The sequence below is a fragment of the Passer domesticus genome, chromosome 4, assembly GCF_036417665.1.
Source record: "Passer domesticus isolate bPasDom1 chromosome 4, bPasDom1.hap1, whole genome shotgun sequence".
NCBI lineage: Eukaryota > Metazoa > Chordata > Aves > Passeriformes > Passeridae > Passer > Passer domesticus.
This window is the reverse complement of record NC_087477.1, coordinates 46,202,288-46,226,095: the sequence shown is the minus strand read 5'-3', so window position 1 is coordinate 46,226,095 and position 23,808 is coordinate 46,202,288. Positions and strand designations below refer to the sequence as shown.

The window sequence follows — 23,808 nt, the reverse complement described above, 5'->3', positions numbered from 1 at the left end:
GCGGCATCCACCCCCACCTGGAGGAGGCCGGGCGGGGCTCGGCGGGGTTGTGCCGGGGCCCGGGGATGTGCCGGTGCTGCCGGCGGCGCGGGGATCCCGGCTCCGGGCGGGAGCGGCGGGCGCGCGCCTCTCCCGGTGCGGCGCGCGGCGGGGCGGGGGCGGGGCGAGGGGCGGGCGGCGCGCGCGGCGCGGGAGCGGGGCGGACGGACGGGCGGCCGCAGACGGCGGCGCGTGCGGGGAGGGAGCGGGCGCGGGGCCGCCTTCCCGGCCGCGGCGAGGAGCGCGGGTGCGGGGCTCGCAGCAAGGTGACGGGCTGGGCAGCCTTCCCTTCCCCTTCCCCCCGCCGCTTTCAGGTGGGCGAGGGGTCCGCCGCGGGCGGCTGTCCCGTCCCCCGCCGGCAGCCCCCGGCCGGGGTTCGGCTCCGCTGTGGGTAACCCCCCTGCCCGTGTTTCCTCTCGCCCAGATGCTCGCGGCAGCGGCAGCCTTGGTGTGCGTGTGTGCAGCAGCCTGGTGCAGCCCGGCGGCGGCGGCGGCGGCCGGGGGCAGACCGGACAGCGGCAATTTTCTGGACGATAAACAATGGCTCACGACCATCTCCCAGTACGACAAGGAGGTCGGGCAGTGGAACAAATTCCGAGACGTAAGTTTAGCCCTTCCACCCTGCCAGCCGGCAGCCGCGCCCAGCCCGCTCCCGCTGGTTCCGTTCGTGCAGGGTGTAGGGCATCCCTTGGGGAGCGGGGGCTAGCGTACAGCCTCAACTTTCCCCCTTCTCCCCGAATTTTAGTTCTTGAGTAATTGCCTGCGGCGCCTCGGTGAGAAGGATGGGGTGCCGCCGGGCAGTTCCCGGTGCGCTCCGCCGCGGAGCGGGCAGGACCGCCCGGCGTGCCCCGGGCCCTGAGGGGCGCCCGGCCCGCACCCTGGGGCCCTTGGGGCCGGGCCGCGGGGCCGAGTCCCGCCCTGCGGAGCGCCGGGCGGTGCAGGGGGAGAGCCGCGCTCGTCCTCCCTGCTCCCGTTTCCCTCCCCGCTGCGGGAAGGGATGCGGTGGGGGCCGGGGCAGGGGCTCGCCCCGCCGCCGCTCCGCCAGTGCCGCCCGGGACAGAGCCCCGTCCCTCCCCGGGCACCTGGCAGCGGCGCCGGCCGGCACCGCCGCGTCTCGCCGTGCCCTGTCATTAGTGCCGGCTGGCAGGGCAGGACAAGGGGCAGCGCTCACGGCCGGTGCTCGCGGTGTCAGGGCTGCGGGGTTTCGGCGCAGCGGGGCGCGGTGTCCGGAGCGCCGTGCCTGGAGCCCGGGAGCAGCAGCCCCAGCCTGACCCGAATCTCGTCAGTTACGAAACCTGCCGCTGTAAGGTGGCTCTGTCCTCGGCGCGCTTCGCCTGTGCGCCTGGTTCGGGCTGTGCTTGCTGCAAGTTGAGTAAAACGCAACCTTATCTTCAAAACCAGTTCACATTTATTCAGTGGAACAGATTTTCTTTGAGCATCCAGTATTCTGCATCCCTTACTGTCACTTTTAAAAATCCGAATTCCAACCATTCAAAATAATTTTGTCTTTTCTTTACTGTTTAATGTACTGGATGTTGATTCGGTGTAAAGCATTGATTTGGTTTGCAACTTCAGAGGCAACAGGTTTCTCCTTGTTCTACAGCCGACTGGTGACTGCGGTTTGCTGTAGCAAGCTGAAGTACATGTCTCCACAAAGTCTCTTATTTTTCTGAAACCTGGATTGTCTTGTGATGCATGTGTTTTGTAGCTTTATGTCTATGGGATGCAAACTTGACTATTTATCTTAAGCAACTGGGAAAGAGCTACTAGAGTTGTGGAGAAACTTATTTTCACAATAGTTTTTATTAAACAGCATACTTCTGGTGTTTGAGAGCACTTCCAGTCAGTAGTCAGATATTTTTGTTTGCCTTGAATATCTTAAAAAAAGAAGCTCAGATTCATGTGAAAAATACCAGTTCAGTATGCTGTGCATTGGGACCTGTGATTTTTTTGGGGAAAAAAAAAAAACCCAAGTGAAAATCTGGTGCTATAGAAATGTTCTAGGATTACAGGCTGCTGCTAGAAAACTCCAAAATACATACATCAGTTATGTTTTGTAATTGGGCAAAGTCATTTATGTAAGGACTAACCTGGAAGGCTGAGGAAGCTAAGTGCTCTCTAATGCCCGTCTCCTGGGTGCCCACTGACGTGCACTGTAATATTGGATATTAGCCAGATAATTTATTCTGTGACAAGTAGGTGTCCCTAAGGGTTTTAAGAGTGACTGCTTTGAGGGATACTGCATACTGATTCTTCTGAGGCAATTTGCAAATATGCTGGCTTGTTTTTGTACTGTGTAAATTTTATAAGGCTGGTGCTTCAGTGAAGTGTATGCTTTTATTTCTTGTGCAGCATGCTTATGCCCTATTGATTGGTACCAAGTCTGTAATATTTATTTAATACTACAAGGCCCTCCCTATAAAGCATGGGTAGTTTTCAGTAATTCATAGCATATAACTGTAAACCCCCCTCCAAAATTGTGTTAATCTACCTGTGCAAGAATGCATTAGAAAAATATCTTGTAAGAACACTTATCAATTATCATACTTAAATATAACATGGTGGAGAGGTTTTACCATCCTGCATTTTATATAATTAGTAAATCTACTTGTGTGACTGTAATTTGTCTGTTTTGAAATGTGATTAGCAATGTGATTAGTGATTCCAAAGTGGCCTCCTGTTAAGGAACAGGACAGCAGCATTTGAAACATATGTAGGGGTAACTGTCTTGTGGATTTAAAATCAAGGTATGCAAGGCCTGTGTTTGTAATTTAATTCTCTGGTCAGAGTAGGATATTTTTTGCAGGCTCTCAATACCCTACAGATGTAAGGGTGAGATGGAATTCTGGTGTGAAAAGAAGTATTTAAAGGCTTAACTTAAGACTTAACTGACAGAACTGATTAATGTGAAAGATAATGACCCTGACTTCTGGCTCATTGGGTCAGTTTCTTGAAAGTTTTAGATCACAGTGAGAAAGAATGCAGTCATTCAGAAAGGAACCCTTACAGAACCTGCTAAACCAGGATATGATATTTTATTTATAAAAATCCAAAAGCCAAGCCACCCCCAAACCTAGCTCTCTTAACATACTTTAAAATGTCATTTTTGTCACTAAGTGTTGTTAATGTGAGGTTACTATCTAAGATCTTTTCAGTACTTTGAACAGGCAGAACTGTAACTGACTCTTCATGTCTTTTGAAAGGTCTTGATCATTCTGACAAATCTGTTGAAAATAATGCAGTATGTGTAGGCAAGAACTGTGCCTTAACATGTGACTGTGGGAAACTAGTGACTACCTACCTTCCCACTTCTTTTTCTTGAGCAAAAATTGAGAATGGGCTTGTTTTTAAATAGGAGACTTTCCCTCTTAAAGATGGGGGAGATGGGATGTGTCAAATACCAACTCCCTTAAGTTGTACGTGCAAGTCAAACCATTTTGGGTTCTGTACGAGGATACGTTTATTTTTTGTGTGAAGTGTGGGGGAGGAAGAGTTTTCTACCCCATCTTAGTGCTGCTGCAGTCCAGTTGCTGAGTAGCTGCAACTATTCACATCTGTCAGTAAAATAAGTTGCAGGGTTGGTGTGTTCATTAAGGTTTTCCAAGCTGCCTGGTTAGACTGCTTCAGCAGCCAGTGGTGTCAGGATGCTGGGAGGTTGTAGCCCATGGGAATGTACGCTCGGTTTATTTCAGGCTTGGGAACTGATGCTTTTCAGTAGATACTGTTAAGGGTATCTTCTTCATTCATATTTTGTTATATTGATAATGCTTTGTGGCAGTGGCTTTATCTAGGATGATAGCACTAGACATTTGAGAAATACATATACATGTACTGCAGTTTGTCTGAAATAAAGGTTATTCCTTTTGAAAAATGTGATCGAGAAATGGCATTACATTTATGCTCTCCTATTTTGAACATCCTAAATCTTGTCTAGCAGACTTTCATTATTCATAATGCTGTAAATCTGTGGAGAAAGAGAGTATCAGAAAATAGCAATTATTTTTCTCTTTCTGATTACTTTCCAAATAGTGGTAGTGTTTTCAATCCTAGAGAAAAACACAGTGGCTTTGTCATTTAAATAATTTTGTCTTTTTATATCTTTACAGTCAACTGACTGTAAAGATATAAAGTCAACTGGACAAAATTGCATACAACCGTAGTCGTCTGTTGTATCACTTTCTGAAAATCTTTCAGGCTTTTTTCAGAAATTTTAATTTTAATTTCTTTAAAATACAATGAAGCAAGATTCTATAGAGTAACTCATTTTAGTTGTTGATATTTGTAAGGTGTCTTGTGCATTTGTGGTCATTAAAAAGACTGTATTTTTTATGGTGAATTTTATACCCAACATCTTTATGGGAAAGATGTTGGGTATTAACTTGCTTGTTAGTGATGTATACCTTTTCAGAGGTCAAAATTTAAGTGATTGCTGTATTTTCAAATTTAAGTTGATAAATGAACCCCACTACTCAACTGTGTCGTAGTATTGCTATGAAATAATAGGGTTGGTTGATCATTGTAACCAGCTGCATCATACTATGGTGTTAACTATCATCCCACCATCGTAATGCAGTTATCAAGGGTGCAGAAAGTAGAAGAAAATTGAACAGACCATAAAACCAATCAGCTAGGAAGAGGAAGTTTGCACTGGTAGTACTCCTTTTTGCTCTGCTTTGCTCTGAGGTGTTCTCACATTGACCATTGAATATATTGCCTTCTACATGTGGTGAGTTTGGGCAGCTTGTGTTGGCTTCCCAGAGGAGTATTTTGGAAATATTTAAAGAGTATGTTTTTCAACATTAGTGAAAACTAAACCTCTGTGTTTGGAAAGGAGATAATCAAATATTAGGTCTCCATAGCAATTGAGTAATAGCCAGCATTAATTATTCCCTTGTCTGTTTTGGAGGTTTAAGGCTTCTCAAAAACAAAGACTGCCCCTCAGTTAAGCTCCATGCCAGCTGTGCATTGCTGTTGTGAACATCTCTGTGTGAATCACAGCTACATCTTTGTATATCTGAGCAAGCCAAAGGCCCTTTTAAAAGGGATTCATCACAAGTGCTTCGTACTTCATTGTGGGATTACCATGTAAATATTTGGAAGGTTTTCATGCTTCCAGAATGGAATACCAGTAACTTTACTTGAGGAGGAGGACTTCTGTTCAACAAGAAGCCCTCAAAGTTTATGGAGGATCCTAACTGTACTTTAGAGGAAGTCAGTATTTAGGATTGGATAGTGCAGCACTCATGGTCTTTTCTCTAACTCATGTGAGCTCATTAGTTGTGAAAAAAGGTTTGGTGGTCTTATTTCTTCAGTACTTTTTATGGTTAATGGTAAAAAATCTTATTATTTGGTACAGCAGCTCTTTTACAACATACATATGTCATGATCATGACATCAGGAGAAAATGGAATTGAAAACATGAAAGATGAGCTGCTTTTTTGTGTTGCCTTAAACCTAAGTCAAACCAAGATCTTGTAATAATGTAAAGTTAGTTCTGCAAATAGGGCTTTGAATCTTTTCCGCATGCCAGACTGTTAGCTGAAACTGGCACTTCTAAAGTAGTGTCAGTCCCTTTTTTCCATTACTTACTTTGTATGATCTGAGTTTTATTAATATGGTGAAGGAGGAAAAATTTTGAAGCCTAGGTGGTCTGACAGAATGAGTATTTTGTACCTTCACCTGTAATTACTGCCTTTGAAATGAAGCTAATAAGGACTTGACTGCTCTTTTTTAAACTATAAAATATGAGAAAGTGTTAGGAATTTGTATTAATTTTAATTAATTAAGGAAATTTAAGAAGCTATTGAATTGTTCATAACTTCTAGATTGAATGTAACAAATTATAATGGGAAGAGTAATGGAAATCTTAATTTTTCCTTTCTTCTGTGTTATAGACAAAGGCATCTAAATTTATGTGCTTTTAATTCATTCTCGAGTATGGATTCCTGTTTTCTTTTTGCAGGATTTCTTTTCCTATGGTCTGCTTTTGCTGCCTCTTTCTAGTGCCAAATACTCTTTTTGTATGAAAAGACAGAGTCTACTAATCTCAAACTATTGTTAACACTGAACTCTTAAATGTCTCTTGGAAGGCATTAACTTGGAAGCTCTTTATATAGCTGACGTTTAGAAGTTAAGTAAATGGTAATGTGCTTTTCCTTAGATTGCCCTCATAATCTAAAGTAAAGCTGATAACATTGTTTCATCTTATCTTTATCTCCTTTCTCTGAAGTATAATCTTTATTTTATATGCTGTAGGTTATTTAGTGGCTATGGATACCCAGCCTTCTCTTGTCTTTCCATTAAATCTTATTGGAATTGACTCTAGCCATCTGTGCTGATTATAGTGTAGTATATATAGCTTTGTAATGCACAAATAGATGGTAACAGTAACAGAAACTGCATAGGCTATCTTGGCTTTACACTCAGAAGGGAAAGATGCTTAAGAGGTTTTATAAGGGATGGCAGAACGTAGGAAACAGTGGATTGAGCAGAATTGGAATATTTTTAGACTGACACCATCAATCCTTTCTTCCTATCTTGTCTGTTTCTAGTCATTTGTGGTAATTGAAGCATTTGATGTAATTCTCTGCAGAAGAAAGAAATAGTAGCTTGGATTAGTTCTTTTGCAAGTGTTGACCAATTTCTGAGTGTGACTCCTTTGACTGAATTGAAGCACTTGTGTGTTGTTTCTGTGTCATGTCCACATTGTCACGACTCCTGTGTTGTCCCTGCATGCCCTCCCTTCAGCAAGATATGCTGAAGGAAAAAAGAAAATCTTTCATCAGCTGGTACTTTTTTAAAACCTAGCTTTAGAGCAACTCCCATGTTATCAAGCCTAAGGAAGCTTTTATTCTAACCATCGTATTTCTATCACTTTTTTAGCAGTATTGAAAAAGTACTTTAGTAAAATAGCTGTAGCTTTGTTTTGTGCTAATGTTTCTAATGTAGACCTTTTGAAAATTTTTGATATTGATTTTGGAATGGTGTTTCTCCTATTGCTTTTTTTTTTTTCTATTATCCTATTTTTCTTAACTTGACATATTTTAATATTTTAGTAACTACTGAGCTTTTCTTTTTCTGCATCTCAAAGTCCCACTATGCTTAATGCTAAAAATCTTGCCTGTTTGCTTTAAAAAGAAATACTATGGAGGCAATGCTAGTAAATGGCAACATAGGGGATTGTATTAAACGTTTTTTTAATTTTCATGTTTCTTGAAATTTTATTTTTGAAAGATAAAAGTTAGTGGATTGTTATATCAGTTATCAGAGCTTCAGTGGGCATTCTTAACCTAATTTGAACAACCTTTATTGTTATTTGTTAGATCTTTTTTTAAGTGGTTTTTCACTTCTACTTTCCCATTTGACACTGATAGATGACAGAAGGAATTAATGATGTACCTAAAAAGGTGGTGCAGTTTAAGGTGGTAACCTTGGACAGGACACAAGGAGAGATAGAATGAAATTATAACCAATGACAAAGCTTTTCACATTATGATGAAGATGTGATATCACTTTTCTGTTACTGTCTTTGCAAGTGACTGCTTTAACAGAACACAATAAGAGAATGGGTTTAAAAGATTGAAATAATTCAAACTTTTTGGTATTTTACCTCTTCCAGAAAGTATTGTCTTAATATGTTGTTATTAAAGGCTATCCAGTGCTTGACATATTGCTGCAGAAAATTCTTATGAACTAATTTGTTATTTTCTCATGTGATATGTAATCATTGACTCAGAAGAGACTGTCAATTTGCAGCTTGTTCAGTATCTCTGTAAAAATGTCTGTAAGTCATCAAACAATTTTATGTAGTGCACTTACACCAGGGCCTATATGCAACTGAAAACAAATTCCTTTGACATTTTTGAGCTTGCTCTTGATGATGAAATTCATTCCAGTTGTTAAATTTTTGAAGCATAGCAGTGAGAAGTACAGAACTTACTGCTTGTTATATGCTACTGCATGTGAAAAATGATCTGTGTTCTACCAGCTATTCATTAAAGCAGCAGGAAGTTATTAATATGAAGAGTGTGGGGATCTATATTTAATGATGCATATATGTTTTGAGAATTTGGCAGGGCTTGTGTTGGTGACTGGAACATCACTTTAGGAGAAAACCCGAGCAGTGATTCTAAGAAATGAAAACAGTAGATTGGTAGGTAAAGGAGCAGTGACAAGAACCCATTGTATAACTTGGCCTTCCAGCCTTTTGCAAGAGAGAAAGTTAACCACTTTAGACAGACTTAAAAAGTCTGTGTCAAGCTCTGAGAACTTTGTATTCATAAAGTTTAGGGCCAGAGAAGACCACTGGATTTGACAACATGCTTGCCTGTGTATAGTGGCTCATTTACTTACATCCTCACAGATAATATTACACCCAAAAATTCTACTTGGACAAAAGCATTTCAGGTTTCAGCAATCTTTGTGTGCTACTGGCACAGATTAAGGTTTGCTCTCTCAGGCCTGCACTATGAGGGAATTAATTATCTGCAATATTCCCAGATGATCTAGGCAACAGATTTATGCTGTTTTGCAGAATAATAAGGAAGAACACCATTTAAATTCATATTGGTCTGATCTGAAAGTGTTTCCTTTTTGGCCCAAATATGAAATACTGAAATAAGTGCTTGATTTTTCTTATGCTAATTTGCTGTTTAAAAGGATTTCTGATCTACCACCTTCATAGAATTTTCTTGTGTTTGTTGTCAATAAAAGCCAATTGCTTTTATGTGAAAAATCACAATTGACGCTGGAATGCAAGCCAATTCAAATCTTAAGGAAGATAGAGAAATGGCTTCAGAATTTTCATTAAGATAGTCACCAGAATACATACTTTTAATCTGGTGTTCAGGTCTTTAAGCATAGTAAAAAATAAGTTTAAGCATAGTAAGAAATAGGTTTCCAACATCCAGGAACAAAACATGAATGTGAAGAGCTCCTACTTTACAAAGCCAGCAAAGGGCTGTCAGATTTCTCACTGTATTGCCAATAGTGCACAATATTTCATATGTGAACTGGATTAAAGCACACTAAGTGCATAACTGTTTTTCTAAATTGTACTCAATCTAGCATTTCTCTCCTAAATTGTTAAACTGTTCAATTTTACATAGATGTGCTTATTTTTACAGGTGTATATATTTAACTTTAGTCAGGACTTCTTGGTAGGCAGTTACAAGGTCCTGTTTTGATGAACTCTGGTACTTGGGGCATGAGTGGACAGAATTTCTTTACTCTATTAAGAAAAAGACTCAATTATGTTAGAAAAAGAGGCAATTGGTTCCACCTGTGATATCCACTGGTATTCATGGGCTCCTCAAAAGAAAATATCCTCTCAAAGCATGCAGGGATATATGCCCAAAACTGCCTTGTAGTTAGTGTATGTAATATCTTAGCCAATTTAAGTATAACATGATTATGAATCATGAGATTTCTCTCTCACATCTGCGGGTGTAGTCTCATAAAAATGGAGAGGGAGGGATATGCAGAAGTAGAATTAACTATGTAGATTTGTACTAAGTGAATAAGATAGACAAATAAAACCTCAAAACATTTCAATGTTTTTCATAAGTACTGAATGTGGGTTTATAAACTGAGTTCTACACAGTGGTAGAACTGTGGTTTGGACAAAAGCTACCATACACTGCTGTATTTGCATGCTTTTTACATATGCTGAATGTTTACAACTCCTCTCTTTCCTTTTGTCATTCCTCTGTAAAAATGGTAGTTTCTTAGGGAGTATGAAACTATCACTTTTTTCCTCCAAGTTTTCTAGATTTGGATTGCAGCACAGCGTCTGTAAATAGAATTTTGACATTTTTGAGTGACGTATCTCATTGGAAGACAATGACATTTTTCCCCCAGAAGGTTCTAAAGGACTCATATTATAGAGTATTTGATGTCCAAAACATGGAAAAGTTGAGCCACTATGTGGGGTGGGTTTTTTTTGGTTTTTTTTTTCACTAATAAGTGAATGAGTCCATTTGTGTGGGAGGGCACACATATCTTTATGCTAACTGGTACCTCAGATCAATAAAAATCTAAAGTGATTTTATGCTGTCTATCCCTCAGTCTGAGAAGCAAAATACCTCAAAGGATATTAGAAGTATTTTATAGGTCCACCTCACCATATCTGCAGTTTTATCTTATCATTTGATATCCCACTGATTGCAGATCATTTTTGAATATACACTGAAGGTGACATGGGTTTAACAATGTTTGTGGTGTGCAGAATGAAATAATTCTGAATTCATATCTCAGATTTTGAGGCAGTTATATGTAATAGTTTCAGCTCACTGACTGGAATAACTACATCTTTTTTTACATTCCTATAAATATCACATAAGAACAAGACAAGTATTGCTACAAACATGTAGAGATTATCAAGAAAATGTTTGTTTGAACTCCACCTTCTCCAAGAAAGGTGGGAGAAGTTATAAAAATAATACTTAAAGAAAATGTGAGAAATTATTCTGTAAAGCAAAGATGATGTTGATTCTAACAGTGCTTATCTGATTGTAAAATGTGATAGCATCTTACATAGTAATGGTTTTAAAAAGATCCTTCTTGTCAAACAGGTACTCTTTTAGCTGGAAAGTAAGGGGATCTTGAATTTTTTTTACAATTGGACTGTGGCTTTCCAGCCCAGTTTGAGTGTAGTTGAACTATTCAACAACATGAATGTTAGGAAATATCTTTCCCTAAAATATTGCAAATTGCTGTCAAACATTATTATTAATAAAGAGTTCATCTGGTTAGAAATATCTGTTTAGTGCTGCTTCTTCTACAGATATCTATGCCTTTTATTGTAATGCAGATAAAGGTTAGTAATTACCACATACACAGATCCTACTCTTGCTTTGTTATATCAGGTGGTTTTTTTAATTACTGAAAAAATTACCAGTTGAAGCTAAAATTTCTATAGCTGTACAATTTTTCACAGTATTTATACAACTGAGTTATGATATGTCAATGTGCATCATTCATTTATACTGCAATAAAACACATTTAAGCTTGAAAATGAAGTATTTTCAGATTTGACAAATTAATTTTTCAGTTGTTTTAACTTAGGTAGCTGTAACCAAACAGCTTGTTCATTAGACCAAAAAACCTGCCAAGAGTAATCAAGCATAGGGATGAAACAAAAGACATTGTGATGTATTATTTTATGTCTCATGTTGATCAAGGGAAGTGGTTGATTGAAGGAAAATGAAGGAAATGAAAGAAAATAATCTTCATAATGCTGAATTAATTATAATTTCAAAGGGATGTCTAGTCAACCAACCTTATAATGTGTGAATTGTTAGAGGAAGTTGTTCAAATAGTGTGTTTTTAAGGAGTTTCTCAGGAAGTGAAACATTTTTCCTTGAAGATTTAGGATTGTTTTCTTTTCTCCATTTTGTCAAATCTTCACTGGGTTTCTCTGGGCTGTATTAGACTGGATCTGAACCTGGTTTGCAGGGAGTCTTGTCTAATGGAGCTCACTGAGGATGGGTTCACTGATGTTTGCAAAAGATGGAATTATGCCATATTTATTAGAAATCATTATTTGACCATTAAGTCTACAAAACAGACTTCTGGATATATTTTGCATCTTTGAAAAAATGGAAAGAAAGCAAACTTGAACTGGAGAACAAACTAAGTCATCCACCTAATAGGTCCTTTTCATTAGAAAAACCCCTCTAGTGGTATAAAGTAGTGTAAATACCAAGATTATTGTGGGTTTTTTCTTTTATTTTTGTTTTTATAGGTATAATAGAATTGCAAGTCCATTGCAAGTTATGGACTACAATGAAAACTTTGTTTCTTATTTTGTTAAGTTACTGTATTTGACTGGGGGTTTTATTTTCTTTCTCAATAAATTATTTTCCTGAATAAATTGTTAATCTACAGCTCTTCCGTGCTGCCTCCCTTCTTCAGCCATTTGCAAGGTGTAGTTACAAAAAAAGTCTTTGTTTCACTGACCTGAATCAAAGTATTTAATTTTGGCTACTTCATCTTCAAGGATTTCTCTTTGTGTGTTTAAAGGCTGTGTCTGATTCATTTGCTGCATTGCTTCATGGCAGTGTAGGTGCCTCTGTGCTGCCTTTCCATGCCCAGCTCCTACAGTGAATTGCAGATTGTATGATCACTCTGCTTTCCCTTCTGCTGAATCATGTGTTGCACTGCAAAACAGGACAGAAAGTCAAGTAAATTGGAGGGTGACAGTTATGAAGTAGAAATAAATAAAGTCAGACAAGCATTAAAAGAGCTGCACAGTGCATAGCAAAACAATATTTCTGAGGCAGGATATTCATCCTGTATCAGAAAGGCCATTTATATAGATAATAATATTGTTATAAACTAAAACAGTGTGTCCTATTTTGTCAGAGATATAAAGCATCTGTTGTGTGGCTTAATTCTGTGGGAAATCACAGCGCTGATGGCAAAACAAAGTACTGGGAAGGATTTACACAGTAGTTGTTTCTTTCATCTGGTGCTGAGTAGATTGATCATCTGGCATTATTAAATCTTAGGTGTCCAAAGTAAGGTACAAATCTCTAGGCAGAAGAAGTCAAAACCAGGTTTAGGTAAAATATACTATTGTATAATTATAACAAAATTTTTTGAAGTCTGTATTTAATCTCTGTTCATATTATGGTATATCCTGCTTATGTCACTCATCTTAAGTGAAGTTCTGTTATACCTGTCTCAGATTTATTTCTTACTAAATTACTCATTTGATGTTTCTAACATTTATATTTTTTCTTTATTTTTATTCAGAAATCTCCTAAGCTATTTGTTATTTCCCTCCTTGAGTAGGCAAAACAATGGGTTGTTCATGTTTACATATTTTCACTAAAATCAAAAATATTTTGTCACTTGCCTTTGATGTCATTCACCAGAAAATTAGAAATGAGGGTAAGATGAAGTGAAAGTCAAGGTTGTATTGCTCTTATATCAGCTGTAGGGATTTTCAGCAATTATTTTATCCTTGTGGAGATTTCTTTGACACTGGTCACTGTGATAAATGTCCCTTTCTATTCAACCTTTACACCAGGTTCAAGTCCCTGGTCAATCCCATAAACATCTCAAGAGTTAGTGTTGCTTGGAGTCTCCAGGCAAGAACCAGTGATTTTATGCCTTTTCCACACAAGTTTATTTTGATGTATTTGGTATGACAGAACTGGAAGAATGAGTGAAGGAAGAATTTCTTCCTTTTTCAACCTGGATCTAAATAATCAAGATCACTCCTGTTTTAAACAGTTAAATGCATGAGACTATAAACTCTGAAACTGAAGGTCAGCAGCTCCAGCCATCCTTCGGGGCTGGAGTTAGTGAGCATGTAAACTCCCTGCCCTCCCTGGGCCCAGATTAGTGGAAATCTGGGAAGTACAGTTGCATTGTGTCAGAAATATAACATCTTATCTAAAAAACTTGAGTATCAATTCAGAATTCCAGATCTTATCACTTAGGTCATGAATTTGGAAGACTTTTTCTCTCATTCTATTTTTGTTCCTTCTGACAAGTAGACTGTGTAAGTCTGGAAGTCTTCCTGCTTTCCTCCTGCACCTTCAAGTGTCTTAAAAAAGGATTTGAGTGAATGGTGTGCTTGTTAAAGTTAAATATCTATAACAAGAATCTGTTTTATTTGTGAGTGTATTCTATGAAATTTGACTATGATTCTTAGATAATGCCTTCTTGTTTTTCAAAATACAGGTGCTTTCATATATTTGTCATTTGGTGGGGTTTTTTTGGTTTTATTATTCATTTAGAAGGAATTATGTACCTAATTTTTATTATAAACCAGTGCAGTTTGGCACAGAAAACGTCCTGTAAAAAGTGTAGATTGTTCACTGTGACAAAGGTTTAAGAAGTAATCAAGTTTAGGGGATTAAAAAGAGGTTAAGGGCTTTAGTCCAGTAGTATAAAATTAGTTAAGGACTTGATACTGTTTTTTAGCTGCGTATTGCTGTTCTGAGTGATTTTTGGCTTGAGTTGTTAGGAACAGGTATTTGTAATGACTGGCTGCCAGATAGTTTTGTAGGGAAGAATCCTGAAATCTTTAAACAGTATGTATTAGCTTTCTGAAAAAAGTTTATGTTGAAAAATAACACAAATATGAAATAATTATTCCATACTGTCCTTTGATTTACTGTTTCTCACCTAGTTGGTTGTCATTGCTCAGTTCATGTTTTCTCTCTGTTTACTTTCTTGTACACAGCAATTAAATCAGCATTCTTGGGAGAAAGCTTAAGAGCAATTTAGAGGGTTTCTAAAGAAAAATTGCTGGTTTATTATCACATGAGTATTGTTTCATGGTTTCTTCTGAGAATGGAACAGCACAATTTGTGAGCAAATATTCAGCCAAAGGCCTTTAAGAACCCAGAGTTCTTACCCTATTGATGTCTAGTTATCCTCAATAGGCAGCCTACTATGTGTGTTTGTTTGGAGGAGTGGAATTTATGTGATTCTTTTACTAGATCAGATTCCAAGTTAATTTCCAGGAGTCTGTGCTTTACTACACTAAAAATAGCTTGCTTATTTCCTTAAATCACTTAGTAATCTGATGGAAATAAGACTGAGTGCCAAGTCTTAATTTTCACAGCAACCATTAATGTTTGAGCAGGTTAAGTGCATCCTGAAATATCAGTGTTGAAATGGCCAGGTATAATGATTTGTTAATATAGCATTATAAAGGTTGTATTATAAAGATTCAATTTTCAAGTCCAGTACCATTGACCAATACTGGGTTAGGTTGATATCAGTCTTAGAGGGGATCTGACACTGGATTCTCAGTTGAACCAAACTGACTGCAGTCATCCTAGTTAATCACTACTGGGACTGATTTCTGCACACTGAATTTAAATGTGTCACATCTGGAGTCCTCTGTGTTCTGTCCAGTGAAGAGTTTAGGTCTGTGGCTAATGTAAGCCTGTGAACAAGCTCCATGTGAAATCACTTGTGATTCCATGAAGTAAGATTATTAATTTGTGTTAAGATCATTACTATCTGGCCAGTTTCTGTTTTTGCTGTTCATTCCAAAAGGGTAGGGTTGTTTTTTTAATAGATGAAATGGTTGAATTGTTTGCTTTTGGTAATGCCTTACTGGTGGGTTTGATATGACAATATTACTTGGAGATTTCAGAAAGTTAAGTTCTGCTAATTTGGAAAGATTAATTGTAGCCCCACTTACTTTGACAGCCTAATTCACTTTTCATACACACAAAGAAAGGAAACATGATAAACTGTCAAACTACCGAAGTGTCTGAAATGATTTGGTTCTTTTTAAAGAAAATGTTAAAACCACTGGATTTTTTTGACCACTGAAACTTGCAACCTTCTTTTAAATTAAGTTTCTCATTACTGATGTAGTATAAGTACCCAAAGCATAGAATTTGTGGATGGTTCTGCTGTGCAGGAGCAAATCATGTTAGTGCAGTAAATATCAGATCAGGCATGGGAAAACATGAAGATTAATTTCTAGATTGTTATTTGCAGGTATAAGTAGCCGGAGAAAACACTATCCTTTTCAATTTTTTAAAATGTATTCAAGAGGAATATACATAAAAAACCCCAAAATCTTTTCACTAGTTAATATAGTTTATCTTATTTGGACATGTTTCAAAATTTTATGTTAAACAGTATAGCTAAAAGTAAGATTGTGTTAGAATTTAAGATGGTACTCAGTTTCTGCAGCTTCAGCTATGTATGCTATCTTTTTAGTTACTGTTCTGTGCCTAAAAATTCTGTATTTCCTTTATATCTGGACACAAACCACTCACCCCTTCCTGTGACATGGCTCTTTTGAAGTTAAACATTTCTGTAACACACAAATCAACAGTTTATTTCGATCACTGGCTTACAGTACTTGAATTGTAGAACTTGCCTTGTTTGTAAACTTGTTCTTCTGTAGATGTGTTTTTGTTGTAAGTCTTTCACAATAACTTGCTGAAGAATAAGCAATAACTAATCAAGGGCAGCAGAAACCAAAGCATGACCTAAATTTTTTTATATCCTAGAGGAGCACTTACTATATGAAATGTAGCTTGAATATCATGAACTATGGGCCAGGTGTCTTAGCAGCCACCTCCTGTAGTTTATGTGCTTGCATTCAGCTAGAGCTGCTACTCTGAAAACACTATTCTGAAATAGATTTGTATGTTTTTTGAGTATCTTGGGAAAGTTTTGTGTTGGTAAGAGATTGTTTCAGGTTCTGTGGGGCTATTGATGAATTCAGCAGAAGATGAAAGTAGCTTTGAAATTGAACACGTGTAGGAAGCACTCAAGTTTCTAGATAGAAAATAGCCTTATCCAGTGGGATTTCTGTATTGTTTTCTTATAAAATGTGGACTTTTTAATGTAAAAATAATTATTTTCAGCAAATCTGATGATTTTCTCTGGAATGTTTGAAACTGTAAATGTTTGAAACAGTCAATTTGTCTTCATTAAGACTTTTTTCATAGGAAGTGAAGTCAGAAAAACGTGGTATGGAAAGTTAGTTGGATGCTCATGGACTTGTAGTATTAATTGTTACACAGCACTACCTGTGAGAAAAAAAAAATCACCAGAAGTACTGTTTGTATGAGAAAGGTTCTCATGGGTTGTAATGAATTCAAGGTAGAACTCTGACTTCAGGATGGTGTACTCTTTCAGGCTATTGAAAAAAAACCTTCTAAAATACCAGATGGAAATAAATGTGCGGTGTATTGCTCTGTATGAGTGCTGTTAGGCACTTGCAGTTCTTTGTTGTTTCACAATGCTACAATTTATTTGTGGGCAGTGTGTTTCTTGGTGGTTTCTGTCAGTACCTTGCTGCCCCATATCACTGATTTGGAAAAAAAGTGTGATACTGCAGTGTGGTTTGACAATAGGCATCATATTTCTCAATGGATTTTGGTGATATGTAGAGATGTATGTGATTCTTAGCTTGTATTTTAAAAAATGCCCAAATGAACCCAAATGACAAAGCAGCCGAAGAAGCAGCAACTTGCTGCATGTAATTAAGTTTTCTTGCTATTAAGTTATCATTCGGATTTGGTTGCTTGGTGAACAGTTCTTTAGCATACCTAGTCTATTTAAGGGACAAAATAAATATGCTTAATATTTTCTTTCTGATTTTAAGATGTAATTTCACATACTTTACATCTTCATATATTTTACTGTTAGTTTTTATTGGTCTACTACAATGTTTTTCATATCTTTGTGTCTTGTGTTTACTTTCGTGTTGCTTTATTAGGTAACTAATGGAACAAAAGAAGCTGAGTGCTTCTCTAGGGGAAACAGGAAAATAAAATGTTGATATATATACAACAAGCACTAGAAGGATATTTTCACTGATGTAAAAAATTATAGCAACAGTATGGTAATTTCTTCATAGCCGGATTTTTAAAGCCAATGTTAGGTGTTCTAGATTTATTTAGGTGCAAAACAGCAAGGCAAACATGTGACTGTTTGCAGGAAAAGCAGGGTTTTTTTTTAGCGTGTGCATATATATGCACATGGTGGATTTTTTTGGTATAAAATTTCTTTGACTGTTAACGGTAGGTCTGAGATATTGATATTCTTCTCTTTTTTTTTAGACAGCAAGAAAAAAAGATTAGGATGGATGCTCATTTTACATCTTCTGCAATTCTAATTACAGAGCTAAACTTGAGGAAAGGGTAGTGTAGGTTCTTTTTATTGTATAACTTGCCATATAAGATGTCGGATAAATTAAGTTTGTAGGAAAATTAAAAGCTTTTTAATTTGTTTGGTTTTGTTGGTTTTTTAATTTCTCTTGCAGTCAAAAGTTATGTTTTAATTATTTTGCTTTAAAAGGGCTTTTGCAAAAATACTGATTTATTAAGTTTGTCATGTATATAATTAAACCTTTTGTCTCATATAGATATATTTCATGTAAGTTGGGAATACCAGGAAGACTTAAATCAGTTTGTGATAAATCAACAGCATATTATCCTATTATCCTATCAATTATAGCGAGAAAAGAGAGAACTTTGCAAGAACTTTTCTCTCCAAATGAAAATGGAAGATCTTGCTAAAACAGCTTAAAAACAGTATTTGTCATCAGGGCATCTGTCGCTCCAATGGGCATTAATTTCTACTAAGCACTTTTTCTATCAGTGATGCAAATACATCTGAGTTTCATGTTGACGACTTACAGAAACAGGTAATATTTTTCTGAAGTAAGAGAAATCTTTTAAATTGAGTCCTGATTACAAAATTGCTATCCACAACTGATACATGTATATGATGATTAATGTGAAATAAGTAGGTATAGAGAGCAAATGCTTTAGCTGTTCCTTTTGTATCTCCCTGGTGGAGAGACTAAAGGTGAATCTAGGTGGCAAAATGCACTCAAGACGTGTGTAACGAGTGAGGCTATAGAGGTAATAATAATAATAATATAGAAATAATAGAAATAGCACAGCTCTCATAATGCTGGGCATTATGCAAGCCAGTTTATCCCATTACTGAGCAATGCCTAAAAAAGCAGTGTATGCTTACGCTTTCAGTGATTTTGGTACTTGAATTTGGTTTGCAGAGATGATTTGAATGGATCTGTGTGGTACTTTGAACAAAATGTGTAGTTTTACATGTTTTGTGTAAAAGTGCTTAAGTGCCTTAAAGTAGCTTAATATAAATCTCATTTTTGCCACTTCCAAGTGAAAATTTATTGCAGAACAGTTAGCCAGCTTGCTTGTAGGCAGGAGTTAATCCATTGACCTTATTTTTGAACAACTACCACTAAACAATTGTATGTATTTCGGCTAGCAGGATATGTATTACTGCTGCTTTCCAAAACCAAAAAAGTTTCAGTGTCAATGTTGTAAAAGTAGGTTGTTGGTGTGCAATTATTTGGAGGCAACTGAAAATCACTGCTATTATTAAAAACATTCCAAATCCATTTATATTTAGCTTGTTCATTTTTAAACCTAAAACTTGAAAAAATATTTCAGTTGTTGGTGTCCCTTTTTTTTTTTTCACTTGGTAACTAAATTTTAATTGAAATGAAAAATAAAAGAAAGTTTTTTAAAGAACGTATTTGACACATTTCAGATTTTTTTTTCTTTCAGTAATGTTTCAGAGATCTCCAAAGGCTTATGAGTATCATGTAAAGAGTCCATGCAGATCAGGAACTTTTTTTACTAATGCTATTCATAAATCAGCTATACTGCTACAGAAATTTTGATCTTTCAGCTCGGACTTAATTCAGGACCCCTCAAAGGTTAGAAGTATTTTTTGAGTTTTTGATTTTCAGAGTACATGTTTTCTTTGACTCATTCTAGCAACTGGAGTAGGTATGAGAGGAGGAAAGACATCCTTAATCTGTGCAGGAAGTTAAGTCAGGCATTTTTTCGGCCATAGTTAACCTCACTTCTGAGGTAAAGAATGAAGAGCAAAGAGAAGGATTAAATTGAGAGAGGAAAATAAGTGCACACACACGAAAAACATTAAAATAGAAGGGAGAGATGGTTTTTTCCTTGTCTGTTTCTGACAGTGATTGGAGAGAGGAGAAACTTCAAACTGAGTGAAAGCATTGTTTGAGATGTTCATATCCTTTGTATGCACATAAATAAGATTTAAGTAATTTGCCTGTTGAGCATCAAATTGGAGCAGCCTCTTCCTGTTGATGTGTTTCTCCAAGGTTCTCAAAGATAAAGCAGCGTAAGGGAAGTTGACATGTGTTCAAATAGTATTAGAGGTGTAATTTGATTTGCTTGAGGCTATTGCATCTCCCCTTTACCTGGAAGGGTAGATGAGGAACTCGACCGCAAAGTACCAAAATGAAAGATCACAGTTAGAAAATGGATATGACTGACATTGGATATTGTTTTCACTGTTCCACAACACTTTATTAAGACTCCTCAAGTGTGTACATAATAGTCTTGATATAATTTCTTTAAAAATAGGAAGTATTAGTTAATATTACAGTAGCCTTTCTATTTTGCTAACTGTGTTCCTGTACATTAGACACTGTTTTCCATTTGTCATTGTGAACTATCTGGAAATGGAGGCATTAGTAAGATATTTTTAAGGCTTTTAAGCCTTTCAGCATTGATTAATGTGACAGTTGGAGAGAGAGAAATTTTGCTAAAGTTTTTCTCCTGAAAGGTCATCCCTTTTCCACATAATTTGAGCTGTAATTAATAGGAAGAGTTGTTTAAAAGGGGAATAAGCTTAATGGATACTACACTTGTTTGAAAGGGCAAATCTGCTGTGAGTAAAAATTCTGTTTCCCAAGTGCCTGAATTTCTTTCTCAGGAGGTCTTTCTTCACTTTTTCTGCTTGTATGAGCCTTTTAAATCTGTACCTAAATTTCTTTCTCCCTCCATCCGAATCACTAAGAATACAGTCCAGGCAGGAGTAAATTGCTAGCATTATCATCAGAGGAATGAAAAGACTTCAAGCTCTAGATGGCCATGTTATTTTTGCTCACTGGCTGTTACCATCTCTGCCTTAAATCCGATCATGAGTTGTGTGCAAGGTCTGTGCTCTGTTCCTGTACATCTCTAACCCCGGTATCTTGGTCTCAAAAGGGTGCACATAAGTACAGCTGCAAATACTATATACTTGACTTTTACTATACCAAGATATGAATATTTGACCAATGTTTCTGTCTTTCCTGCTCTTGAATTTATTTCCCGTTTCCCTCCCCATCTCTTGAATGCTGATTTTTTTGTCATTTACATGATCACACATGGCAATAGTCAGCTGGCAGAAATATGCCATGTCAAATTTTCCATTGCTAAATAATTGTTGGTAGGATTGCTCTAGATAATTTCCACTGTAGATAACTGTTACTCTACAATAATTTGTTGTCTTTCTTCATAGCTGTGAATGTAGTCTTCATGGAGGAGTTTTGCCTTAATCTGAAGTCAATTACCTGAAAACTTCATGCATTTCTTTGTGCTAGGGTGGAAGAAAGGGTCCTGTGATAAGGCAAGAGAAGATTTTAACTTTTCTTTCAGAAAAATTTTGGTAGAAGAAATAGAAGTGAAAGAAAAAAGCTATCCTTTTTTATAGCCCATCATGACTTCTATCATTATTCGTATCTTTGCCATTAGGATACAAATCCTTAAAATCTGAGAAAAAGGAAAGAACCAGTTCAAGAAATGTTTTGATAACAAGAATGCTGCTTTTCAAGGATGTCAGGATATTGTGCAGCTCCTCATGGATAGATATATATTGCCCTAATAGTAGAAAAATTTTGAGAAATCTTCTTTGTATAATTTACATATCTTTATGTGTTAAATTTTCTGTTAAAATTATTTATAGGTAAGAAATAAAATTAGGAAAAAAATAAAAATAAAATTATGGCTTTTGTTGAACTAAGAAGACTATTCAGTACCGGGACACTTACCTTGATTACGTAAACAACCAGGAATTTCTTTCTCCTTATTTTCCTTACCTGATTTCTGTCCTTACATTTCAGCTATTTCTCATTTTCAAGTCTTGTAAATTATGAATATTCTTTTCACCGGCACCCGGGGCTAGACATTAATTTGTCTTTCCTTAGGAATAGAATGTAAATTAGATATTACTATGTTACAGTGGAGATAATGAATTGTTTTGCCTAGAAAAATATCAACGTTAAAGATTTTTCAACATATTTTTCAGAGAAAAAACCCCAGATGTAAATGAAGTATTTTTGCTAGCTTGCAGAAAGCCAATTCTGATGGAGGTTGAATCAACTGTGATAGCAATGCATTGTTTCTTGTTGTGTAGAGTTGCTTCATATTCCAGCCTAAAATTGCTACCTTGATTTAAAAGGCCACGGTACTGCAACTGGAAGGGGAAAAAAAGACCCAGCAAAAAGCATTTTCCCTCTCCCATTCCTTCAGAAATAGCCATGTTTGGAAAAGTAGTGTTGTTTTTTTGGGTGAATTTTGCAAAACAAGGAAAACTTGTACATTGTCCAGGTAAAGCACTGCTGTGTTTGTGTGTTGGGTAATAATCAGGGTTTCCTTGCTTGGCCAAATAACTACTGAGCAGTGAAATGGTTATTCAGAAGGTGAAGCTGGGACTCACCTTGCCTAACTGCAGTAGTGTAGAAGCTTAGCATAAGCATGTTCTCTGCAGACTTTATATGGTAAGTGGAGACAGATGTCTGCTTTAAACAGTTTTTTTTGTTGTGATTTTTTATGTGACATATTGTCCTTTCAAAGTGCTCACCTTTTTCTGTCAGGAAGGTTAGTTGTCCTAGATGCTTTGTACAGATGGGACAGCTGATTTTGAAACACTAAAATTAGCGTTTTAGTTGTTTAGTCTCCAGTTTTAGTTGTTTTGTACAAGTTGATGGAAAGACAATTCTTTGTTATTCTGTAAATTCATCATGTGAAGAATAAAGTATTGAAGCTGCATATGTGTACATTATTTTATTTTTACAGTGCAACATTATACTGCTAAAAGAAGTTGGAAACCTTTAACCCTGACATGTATAGCTATTATGTAGTTACTAAAAATTTAATTATTTTCTTTCGAGATTCTTCTACTTTCAGTCAAGTTTGAGGTTTTTCCTGAAAAATAAAACAGAGTTATCACCTACAGGAACTTTTCTGGATTTTTATTTTTCTATTCTTTGGTGTTCAATAAAATTGTTGGTGACTTGATATCCTTTATAAGCAGTTAATACCTTTTAATGACCACAGCTATGTTAGAGAAGATACATTATATCCTTTTAATCAATTGTTTCTCTTTTTTTTTCACAGAAGTGTCTGATCTTCAGATTAGCTTGTTTAAACGTGAAATATTGCAGTGTGTTTTATATATGGTGGAGCACTGATAAAGGGCATGACCTGAAATTTTTGGCAATATTTGGAGTACTTAAGTGTGCTGTGGGTTGGTCCTTGGAGACCTTGCTGGTTAATGCACTCTGGATATGAATGTCACAGAACACTCTTTCCCTTGCAGTGCGTGCACTGTGTTGCAGTACTTTCTCTGAAGGAGGCATGGATGTGTATATTGTCAAAAAAAATCTGGTTTTGCCATAGTGCTGCAGTCTGCAGAGTGGGTGTTGGTTTCCCCAGGGAGCTACAACAAGAACATTCTTAGGTGTGCTGTAGATTGTTAAGGAAGTGTAGCTTTGAAGCTGTGAATTGCTCTTCTGTCACTCAACTAACCACATCCATTTATGTTCTGTAGTTTCAGGGAGAACTTTCAAAAGCTGCTGATCAGAGTAATGAATTGAAGGATATGTAGTAAATTCTGAAGAGGAAATGAAAACAGATAAGGGCAGAGTTTAAAAAAACTCTTTACTTCATGAGTTGTGTGAAAAGAACACAAATATGAGGTAAAAATATACAGAGATATATCCATGCATAGCAAAGCCAGAAAGGAGAAAAATCTGAAAACAAGAAAGAAAAGGAGAAAAAAATTGAAAACAAGAAATGAAGTAAACAAAACAGTTTTGTGTATACTAGCTGCCATACCCCAGTAGTCTAGGGATGCATTATATAGTATTTAGGAAGTTCCTACTGTACATAGAAGAAAAATATTGTAAACCTGTAGGCTTTGCACTGCAACTGTTTGGTTTTAAGCAAAAAATAAAGAGAATTCCACAGTGTATTAAACTACCTATGCAAAGATGAAAGCTTGAAATTTTAGCCTAGAATGCCCCAAACATTGAAAAAAAGTAGATGTTGTGGCTATTTCACCATGTTTTCTGATATGAAGCTGCTTTCACTGCAGATATTTTCTTTCTTGTCCTACATAGCCTTAGCCTGAGAAGCAGTGAGAGTTCAGAGTATGAATTTTCTGAATGTAGAGTGTTAAGTAGGGGACATTGTTTTTGAA

At 37.1% G+C, this 23,808-nt stretch overlaps 1 protein-coding gene across 7 annotated transcripts in view; it reads left to right on the top strand.

The window, feature by feature from the left end:
• SPOCK3 (SPARC (osteonectin), cwcv and kazal like domains proteoglycan 3) overlaps positions 1 to 23,808 on the top strand; it is a 159,100-nt gene continuing 135,292 nt past the window's right edge. For 2 of the 7 annotated variants that reach the window (XM_064417648.1, XM_064417642.1), the window contains exons 1-2: positions 171 to 305; positions 464 to 640. In XM_064417648.1, coding sequence (XP_064273718.1) covers positions 464 to 640 — 177 coding nt within the window. In that variant the 5' untranslated portion in view covers positions 171 to 305. Of the gene's footprint in view, positions 136 to 164; positions 354 to 463; positions 641 to 23,808 lie in introns of those variants that run through there. The other 5 variants (XM_064417646.1, XM_064417643.1, XM_064417647.1 and 2 more) reach the window with 4 other exon arrangements.